The 10,835-nt window shown below is 38.1% G+C and overlaps 1 protein-coding gene across 1 annotated transcript; it reads right to left on the bottom strand.

Annotated features, from left to right (window-relative positions):
- Window positions 1-210: 210 nt before the first annotated feature.
- On the bottom strand, window positions 211-10,829 carry PPWD1 (peptidylprolyl isomerase domain and WD repeat containing 1). The gene is made up of 11 exons (XM_064139938.1): window positions 10,685-10,829; window positions 9,637-9,739; window positions 8,838-8,938; window positions 7,562-7,682; window positions 6,490-6,937; window positions 5,751-5,941; window positions 5,099-5,288; window positions 3,658-3,839; window positions 2,820-2,901; window positions 2,131-2,313; window positions 211-1,116 (listed from the first exon to the last, which is right to left on the bottom strand). Exons 1-11 carry the CDS (start codon window positions 10,827-10,829, stop codon window positions 973-975), a joined length of 1,890 nt encoding a protein of 629 aa, XP_063996008.1. The 3' UTR covers window positions 211-972.
- Window positions 10,830-10,835: the final 6 nt, after the last annotated feature.

Genomic DNA, 10,835 nt, shown 5'->3' with positions numbered 1-10,835 from the left:
AAAAATGACTGAAGTATTTACTCGACTTATGATTTCTGACCCTTTCTTCTGTCAAAGATTTCAATATTGTGAAAAGACTTAAGCAGTCACAAAAGACAGAAATATGAAAAAAATCCAAATTATACCTTGATCCTATTTTACAAACATTATCACGAGGCATGGTGTGAAGTTTTATCTTCGGTTTTGCATAAAAGAGACGCAAGAGCAGACTTTGTAAGAAGCATACAGATGTTTTTACTTTAAAATACAAAATTACCAGAAACACAGTATTAGGGCACTTTAGGTATATTTAAAACAGTACAACTAGTGATTGCTCTGTCCTTGCAATTCTTATACCTAGAAAGAACAGAAACAATTTTGATAATTCCTAAGTCCTTCTTTGTGTCCTAGTGCTGAGCTTTTCCAGGAATCAGTATTTTGTTCCCTCTGGTTCTCCTCTCGCTCTGCTTTGGCGAGGCCACATCTGGAGTATTGTGTCCAGTTCAAGGACACAGAACTGCTTGAGAGAGTCCAATGCAGAGCCTCAAAGATAATTAAGGGAATGGAACATGTTCCTTTTAAGGAGAGATTGAGAGAGCTGGGGCTCTGTAGACTGGATAAGAGAAGACTGAAGGATGACCTCATTCATGTTTATAAATATGTAAATGGTGAGAGCCAAGAACATGGTGCCAGGCTTCTCTTGGTGATGTCCAATGAGCAATGGGTGGAAGTTGAGGCATAGGAAATTGCATGTAAACTCGAGGAATTCTTTCCACTGTGAGGGTGACAGAACACCAGAACAGCCTGCCCAGGGGAGTTGTGGAGTTTCCCTCTGGAGATAACCAAAACCCACCTGGACATGTTCCTGTGTGATTTGGTGGAGGTGATCCTGCTTTGCAGGAGGTTGGTTGGACTAAATGATCTTTTGAGGTCCTTTCCAGGCCCTGACATCCTATGATGCTGAACCTCTAGCTGGATCCTTCATCTCTTCTCTTACTTCACAGTGATATTAATGATGCTGATATCCTCATAGGGCTTGTCCGTTTTGGGATTGACCTTCACGTTGGAGATTCTCTGAACAACCTCCATTCCCTTAGTCACTCGTCCAAACACACTGTGCTTGTTGTCTAGCCATGGCTGTTTGAGGGCACAAGAGAAGAAACAGAAAGCATATTAATAGAAAGCAGTGTGTACAAAAAAGAGTGATCTAGAACTAGTGAACAGATTTTATATGCTCAGACTACAAAATTTAACACCATGTAAATAAATACTACAGTGCAGCTAATACAGGTTCACATGCATTTAAACTTATCTTTTCAATTTCTTGTATTACAGTGGTCAAGTCCTAGCAATGCAGCTGTGCTAGTTTAAAGCTAGACAGAATGTTTTGGTGAGAAGAACCCAAACCATCACAGCAGTAGCACATGATAGTTTAAAGTTTATTCTTAGTTCAGAAAAACCATTGATTCAGTCTCCCTAGTCCATGGTTGTTTCCACAGCTGCATTTTAGGTGCCAGTCAAGAACACTACTAAATTAAAAGCCGTATTTGCACAGAATGCCAAAATAGCAGTCTGATTATAGGCACCAATATAACTTAATAAGCCTAAAAAAATATGGTAGATGGGTGTTTTTGAAAAGAAAGGCACATGATTAAGTGCTACATAAGAATGCGGTGTCTAAAAGTGCTACCTTTAAGAATTTGTTTTTGTTATGTTCAGATACTAAAATCTTTTGTGTTCTGAAATTGTACACAGATCAAAGTAATACTGAAACTTGAATAATGCCCTTTTGTGTAGCCACAGCTAGGCAATACTGAAGAGTCATCCAAAAATTTCAACCTAAGCAACTTGATTTCCATCAGGTTCAAAATAGTACAATACTCTAGTAAGAGACAATTGCAAACATGTCTAATTTACTGAGATTTTGGTATCATCCTTACTGTAATGTCAAAAGGCCTTGATGACTTCTTAGAGAACAGTTTCAGTGATGCCTACACAGGCTTCATCCTTATGTGCAGCACTTACTTGCAAAATAGCAAGCACAAATTTAGGCAGTACAAGTGTGTTCCTTTCCCCCTCCCCATCAGAAAAATATTCTGAGTATCTTGTTTGCATCTCAGGCCTTCAACTGATCTTTTTCACATTACTTACAGTTGGAACTACTGTTATGAAAAACTGAGATCCATTAGTATTCGGTCCCGCATTAGCCATGCTGAGAGTATATGGTCTGTCGTGCCGCAAAGTTGAATGAAACTCATCTTCAAATTCGCCTCCCCAAATACTTTCACCTCCCATTCCTGTACCAGTTGGGTCACCGGTCTGAATCATGAAACCCTGTGTAAAAATTAAATACTGCATTATTACACAGAATAAGAAAATAGATGTGTTTCATGCCAGGTGCCATTATTCTTTCACTTCCTTCAAAACTTTCAACAAAATTAAAGCGCTGAAGTGCTGTGGAAAATCTGCAAAGGATTCAAGCTTTAACTGAAAATTGGGTACTTGCAAAAAATCAAGTTTCTGCTAGTGAGGGAGAAAAACGACTGCATGTTCCTTCTGCAAATACCTAGGCAGGAAACTTAGAAATGCCTTCTGACATGAAATAAAGTCTTAACACAATCAGGATCTTTCAGATTTCAGTTTCTTTCATCTTATCAGTTGCAGAGCTACTACTCAATAATTTTGGTAAGGGATAAAGTTTATAGAGAGCCTCAGAATTGTCTGGAAATTAAAGGGAGCGCTGAAGCCGTTCCTTTGTGCAAAAGGGAAATTAAATGGTTAACAGAGGCCTACTACAAAGGTACATTATGAAAAAACAACAAAACCCCCCAGCTTTTTACCTTGATGATACGGTGAAATATGTGTCCGTTGTAATAACCATTTCTGCTGTGTACACAGAAGTTTTCCACTGTTTTGGGGCATCTAAAATCACAGAACAGAAAACACAGGCTACAATAAATATTTAACAGTATAGTAGCAAGGTCAAAGATTTCATCTGAGACTAAAATTCTGTTGTACTGAGCAGTATTTTGGCACATGATAGGAAGGGCATGTGGCTATGTGGTGCTTAGTTGTCAACCAAGGTTAGGTGACAGTCAGGAACCAAATCTGATTCCTCAAAGCAGAGCTGCCTTAAGATGAAATGTTCCTCCACCAATTTTCTGCTCCTGTAGTTTACTCAAAATCAAGGAGTGTACACTCCATTGTTTACTTCTATTACATAAACTCTATTAAGCTATGCATGGAAGGTATTCAGTGTTGTATTCAACAAGTGAGATATAAAAATAAAACAGCAAACTACTAATCCTTTGGTTTACACAGAACTACTGATACATCAACTGCCAACACTGTCATTTGTTTTCAAGACGGAATCCAAAGCACTGCCTCACAATCATCTTTCCATATCTGTGGTTAAGACAAAGAAAGAGAAGGAAGGAATAAAGTCATCTGAATGAATAATTTGGGAAAAAAAAAAAAATCCCAAGCCATGCTGTAGCTTGAACTATTTGGATGTTGTGTTTGGCAAGTCACATTCCTAGCTTGATGTATTGAAAAACTAGCAAGGAACAGTATTAAGAAAAAAATAATTACTTCTAGTTTAAAATGTAAGTCTTTGATATTGCCAACAAAAAGTAGAGAGGGTAAAGTAAAATAACATAAAAACTAACAAATACATACTCAACAGGAAAAAGCTTGATATGAATATCTCCCATGCTTGTGTGGATGATGGCGCTGTCTGAAACTCTTTTGGGACCTTCAGCCTGAGTGGCTGCCATGACCTCTTCTTTAGAAGGTTTCTCATTAAACACATCTCTGTCAGAATCTGCACTCTTTGTATCTTCTGGTTCACGTTTAGTAAACTGAAAAACAAATGAACAGAAGGTTAACTTACTGTTTGGGATTTTCCCCTCTATCTCAAACAAAGCTCTGCATCCAAGACATGCATGTGATTATACAACCTACTAAACATACAACTATATTTGAAAGAGAGGAATTCAGTGTTGTTTTACCAGCAACTCCAAAGGCACAGTTCCAGTAGGACTACCTGCAAATCCATGTCACTTTTAATAATCTGTTCCCTTAAACTTCCTCCTCTTTACAATAGAAAGAGGATAGCAGTTGTCTTTCTTTAAAGACAAGTGCAGAATATCCATGTGTTCTGCTATATTGAGAGAGAAGCAGTGGGTTTCATCACAAAGATTATAGTCTCACTACAAAAAAAACCCACCAAACTAAATCCTCTTATTCAAATAAAGCATACATATAAAGTCACAGAAAAGGAGTAACACAAGACACTCCTAAAAGACTAATCTTTGTAGTACTTAACAGGAAAACAGAATAAATATAGGACTACATGAGCATCCACTTGAGTAGTGCACTCATCTATCAAACGGAAAACCTTTCTGAAAGCCACAGAGTCATGTTTTCTCTATCAGAGAGCAATATTTCCTTCCTCACTTGTCAGATTGTTCCAAATAGTGCATTCCACTTTGCGTTATGTACTACACAAAGCTTTAGAAAGTATTCTATCTTGCTCCAATGGAAAACGTGATCCAACCCAAGCACAGGTTAACAACACATACCCATCTCTAACCTATGGAGACCATCCAGTGGATCAGCCACTAATTATTCTGGAACTGCTTGTCTTTTCAGTTTATTCATTGTGTCTCACCTGAAAACTAAGCTTTTTAACAGGAAGACGATTCCTGTCTTAGCTTCCCATAAGATACTTGGGGTTGCTGAGTGCTGTTCCTGTTCTAAATTTAATCATCTGGTTTGTTTTTTCAAATGTTCTTATTTAAGTCTATGGGTTTTTTTCTTCCAAACAGAACATTAGTATATATCCTTCTTTAAGAACTATAATTTAGGCAGAAACCCAAATATATTTAATTACTTCAGCAACACTGAAGAATCAAAGACTATAAAGCTTTCTACTAAATGTCTAGCTATTTCAAGCTAAAACTGATGTATTATACTTAAAATATATAACAATTCTTCTTCAAAATTTGTGTCCACAAGGACTCAAAGACAAAAAGTACTAGAAAAGTACAAAGAGAAAAAAACATGGAGAAACATAAATGCAAGAATGGCATTATTTAAAATAGAAAAAAATACGCACCATGTAAAACCTGTTTTTTTTAAAAGCAGTACATATTATTGTTGGATCTGCTTGGATATTCTGGAGAACAGGATTTTCAGATGCCTTCATCTCTATAGTGATTGCAGCACGATGCTTCTTTGCTACTCCTTGGAACAAGGCTAGTTGCATCACTCTGATGTTCTCTTGTTTTCCCAAGATACGAATACACCTGAAGTACAAGATGTAAAAATATGTAACCACTGCTAGGCACTCATGGTCAAAGAAGGTATCCTTTCTTATTTCAGGACTCAAAATAAAATCCCCAAACCCTCTCAAAATAATCTATTAATTTGTTTTAGGATGTTTCTCTATTCAGACTTGCTACATGATTCACTAGTCAGCTCCCTAACACAAGAAAATCCCGACTGGATAAGCCACATTTACTTTATCACACCCAGAGAGTATTTGCTTATGCATCCTTAATACAAATATGCTTGTCATTTTCTCCTCATTCTGTTAAGCTTTAAACTGCAGTAACTCATTACTAATTGCAGAAGTTTACTAACTGTAAAGCTCCCAAATAATCAGTCAAAAAAAAAAGAGATGCTGACAATCACATCAAGTTTCAAATATGCTATAAATTTGACTTAATACAGACAAATATATTCATCTCTCTGACACTGGGACTTACCTGTTAGTCTCTACATTGATGACCTTAATGCCCAACATTGTTCCATAGAGAACAAAGTGTCCAGTTTCATCAAAAATTATGTTAATTAATCTTACTGCATCCACTTTCTCCAGCTCACGCTCAACTGCCATACGTCGCCCAAATTCCATGTCTGGTAGTTGCTGTCTCATCTGCTGAAGTTCAGTGAACATCTATAGAAAAAAAAAACCAAAACATTTAAAAAACCCAAGCAAAACCCAAAAAAAGGTAATACTAAAACACATTTCAGACTTCTGATCCAGCTACACACTAATCCACATTTAGAAAATACAAAATTCAAGGATACTATTCCACTCAAACTTCACTGAGGAACCAAAATTAATAGAATTGCTGCTCTTTAACAACCCAATATGCACGTTGTGGTACCAGGGTAAAGAAAAGAATGTCTGTGGATATCTAAAAGAGCTTTTAGAAGATGACAAATTTAATTCACTATTTTCATGACAGAAGTGGGAATTTTCCTAACTTCTTTCTAGTAAAAAGAAATCTAGCAGTATGAACACTCAGAAGAAAATCAACAACTGTTGATGTAACGATCATAATTCAGTAAGAATTAATTCTTGAGTAAAGCAATACAAAAGACTAGATAAGCTCCCCTGCAAGAAAAGTATAGCAATCAATCTCAGCTTTAGAAACATGTAGCTTAGGACAATATGCTGGCACAAAGTCAAGCCTCAAAAGAAAACAAAACCAAACTTACACTCAGAGATTCATCGAAGACTCTCATGAGTTTCCCAGTCAGAAAACGGAAAATTCTAACTTTTCTGTCAGACCCAAGAGTGGCCATTTTCTTGCCATCAGGTGAAAAACTTAAACTAGATGGGTAAGCCTTGCATTTAGCAAATTCATATAGATCAGTATCTGTTTTATACTCCCAGTTCACATTCTTGGGAAATTTATATTCGTGAGGAGTACCAGTCCAGTACTCAATCATTCCAGATTTGTCAGAAGACACTACTACTTTGTAGACAGGGTTCAACCGTATCTGAGTAAGAGGGGACGTATGGAGTTTATCAAACACATGAAGTGGCTGGTTATTTCCTCGTCCATCATATATGAATATTTTTCCTGTGCTCTTCTCAGATGTTGCAACAGAAGATATGGCATCGCCAGGGCAATATATCCATTCACATTGGCCTGGGTAGTAGCTGCAACAACGAATGAAAAAAAAAAAAAAAGAATAAAGTAATTAAGACTGGTATTACATAGATAACTGAGCTACTCTATAAACATGAAATCAGGAGTATCAGAAGCTAATTTTGAGCCTTATTTACTCATCTTGCTAGTATTTGTTTTGCTAAAATTCAGTACCATAACCAAACTTTCCCAAGCACAAAATTGGTTTCAGTTCAGTGGATCAGCCACTTGTTTTCTATCACAGCCTCTTTATAAAAGAGCAACCAAGAGATAGGTGATAGTCATAGAGCAAAAATACATATGGAAAGCCAGCTAAATAGCATTAGTGGCATTAATATTTACTACTCAAATTCTAAGACTCAATAGTATTTCCTTCACATCTGTTAACCAGTTGACACTTCAGTGGAAACAAAGACAACTGCACCTTTGCCATACTGCCTTTGCACATTTGTCTACTCAGTCAGGTAGTCTTCAGCCACCAAATGCATTTTGAATAATGCAACTCACTGAAATTCAACTGAATGGGGGGTGGGCAGGGCAGAAAAGCTCAAATCCCCAAATTATCAACTTACCTCTTATCAAACAACCCCCAATTAAAATCTCAAACAAGCATTTTCAAAATCTAAGTAACTTACCCAAGTTTCAGCATGTTGATCATATCAAAGTTGACTACATCAAACACTTTCATTGCTTTGTCATCTCCAACCGAACAGAACAATGCCCCCTCTGAACTAACGGCAATACTCTCAATAACACCTGTTAAAAAAGTTATCGCACTATTAATACACAAGAAAAGGATGCTCTTCAGTATTTCACAGGTGAAAAACTAACAAGGTGTAAACCTGTTTATCAGATTTCTTCGCATGACTTAAAAACACTGTAACTAAAACCAGACAACAAAAAAAACCCCAAACCTCAGAATGCAATTAGCATGTGCTAACAAATGACTTACCATTTACATAAAGAAAATGTTGTAACTGCAATTATTTTAATTTAAAAATGTTAACTTCAAATAACTGAGAACAGTACAATGCAGTAGGAAGTGGTGTTAGTCTTCTGCTTGCATCTCAAAACCCAAAAAGCTCTGTAGATGATTACAATCCTGCCATTAACACATACAATACTCAAAACTATCCTGTAATTGAATTTTTCACAACACTTACTCTAGTTTATTATGCTTTGTTCTCACATTTTGTTTCTGTATATAATGAGACACTGATAAAGACATAATATGTTTTTCTACCTCTAAAAACAAACAGTAATTCCGCTTTCTACCATTAGGTATCTCCTTACTTTAACTGTCCATATATCAAACTCTTTTTCCATCAGGCATATGACAACTTCTAACAACAATAAGAACCTTGTTTTGTGTCCAGCCTATTTCATTCTTACCATACTACAGAAGACCTACACATACTTACTTACAAAAACCTGTTTAATATTATTAATTCTTAACTACAGCTCATCTGACAATCATGACCATAATACAGAATTTGCTCTACAACAACAATAATTCCAAATGAAAATAAGTACTGCAAGAGAAAAGAAAGTAAAAAGTTGGGGGATGGAAGCAACATCCTTTAAAACTTCTGTTTATTTACCCTGATATGTTCTGTTTTCATTTATTCTTAAACATGACCTAAACATTTATTTCTCCATGACCTAAACATTCTACCCACACCTGCTGCATAAGGCAGTGCAAAGTATGTAGGGAATCTGTGGTCCACATTTAATTCTCACGCTTTCTGCATTTGGAAATGAACTGTTAAGGGAATGAAGGAAGACAAGTAGACAGATCATTCAATCCCTGACTGTAGTGAATAAAGCTCTGAACCTCTCTTTTCTTTAATTGCACTCTCTTCAGAAAAATTAAGAATAAGGGACAGAAAGTGAGCAGAAAAAAATTCTCACCTAGGTGACTTCGGAAGTGTTTAACAAACTCGATCCCTTCTTCTATTTTCTTCCAGAATTTCACGTGTCCATCATGACTGGCTGTTATGATAAAATCTGTCCTACAGTTAAATAAGAGAAAAAAATATATACATGATGGACTTTCACACTGGACAGAACTGCACTAGAATTAGTGCTATGTAGACAATGAACTCTGAACAGCCTGTCTGAATGGGTGCTTTCACACTCGGAAAAGCCATTTAACACACTCTGGATTACTCTACAAGAACTAAACAGCCTTAACTCCATAAGTATATAATGCTAACCCTTTTAAATGTTACTCCTATTCAAGTCTGGTTTCACGGTAGTTACTATTAATACACACACAAACATAGAAGAGAAAAAAGCTACCTCCTCATCCTGGTTTCACTGAAACAGTTACAGAACAGCCATTAGCAGTTTCAAGTCTGCCATGGCAGCTGACTTGAGATTGTTTGCAGCTGTATCCCATACAGCAAACTTTACACTCACTAAAAAGCAGAAAGTTTGCTGAAGATGGGAGGCTTCCTGTATGGGCCGCTCTTTACCCTGTTTTCATATTTATTGTGACCATCATTCATTCACTGAGTATAACTTTGTACACTTTATATTTGCAGTGTTTTGGCTGTTTCAGCAAATTTATTCTGCTTTCAACTCCTAGGTCTCTTTCCTTTTTCCCAAACCTCCTCTGCTGGCGAGACCACAGAATGATAGAGCAACTGCTACAGTTTCACTCCAGATACAAGCTAAATGAGACGTTGGGGGAAAAAAAGATACTTACTTAGTACATGCCACGTGTGTAATGACGTCTCTGTGCATGTAACTGCGTTCATACATTGAAGCACATGGTAGATTTTCAAGATAAACTCGTTCGAATTCAAGAACTAAACAAAATAAAAAGAAAATTAATTGTAATTGTTTTTCATAGAATTAAGCCTAATTTCTGTTCTCCCCTAATTATGCTTGCATAGCTTACTCCCATTTCAATGAAGACTCTGATAGGAAAAAGCTGCCAGCATGGCTTTGTACTCTGCCTAATGAAGTCCATGTAAAGTCACTCAGACTCTGCTTTGACCCATACAAATACCTCTTTTAAAAGCAAGTTTATTACCTTGGATGTCTGAGCACATAAAAAATAGGCACAAGTTATCGTGCCACTAAAAAGGAGACAATCTGCACCTTATTTTCTTCCAAACACAAACATAGCTGTTGTTACTGAGATTCAGGGCTCCAGATAAGTACCATCTATGATTTAAACTTTGACACCCATCTAGTTCATTGTTTAACTGTCCTATCTAAAATAATCAGATTTTCTGCTGTTGTTTCTGATTGTTACATCTTAGCTATTACTACCTGCACAATGGCCTGTTACTGAACCTGTCTGCTGAACATCATTAAACTGATACCAAGGAATACAAATACCTATGCCACAATGAAGTCCACAGGCCTCCACTCCTCCAGCGCAGGGCGCTGGCCCGGAAGACGTTAACTTCCCCCGTTAACTTCACAGCCATAAGCAATACAGCGCCCTTAGCCTTGGCTTTAACTCTGTACCCTGGGGCGGGGGGGGGGGTCCCATCACGGCAGGTCATTTCACGACCGATAAACGGGCTTCCACCCGCTATTCCTCCACGCCTCCGGTCGCGGGGGGCCCCTCCCGCCGCAGCCCAGCTGCCCCAGCCCCGGGATCGCTCTGCTACTCCCGGCGGGGCCTGCGGCCCAAGAGCGATCCCGCCGCTCCGGACCCAGCCCGAGCCGCAGCCATGGACGCCTCCCGAGCCACCTCCTAAGGAAGAACAGGCGGGAGAAAGCTCCGCGCCTCCCGTTACCTTTTCTCTTTTTCGCCTGCGCGGCCTCTCCTGGTAGCGGCCCGACCCAGCGCTCCTCCTCATCCTCCTCTGCTACTACCACCGCCGCGTTGTTCTCCTCCGCCTCCGGCTGCTTTCGCTTGCGCTCCGAGTCGGACGCCGCCATGCTGCT

The sequence above is a fragment of the Pogoniulus pusillus genome, chromosome Z (assembly GCF_015220805.1).
Source record: "Pogoniulus pusillus isolate bPogPus1 chromosome Z, bPogPus1.pri, whole genome shotgun sequence".
NCBI classification, from domain to species: Eukaryota; Metazoa; Chordata; class Aves; order Piciformes; family Lybiidae; genus Pogoniulus; species Pogoniulus pusillus.
The sequence above is the reverse complement of the archived record's forward strand: the minus strand, read 5'-3'. Positions and strand labels throughout refer to the sequence as shown.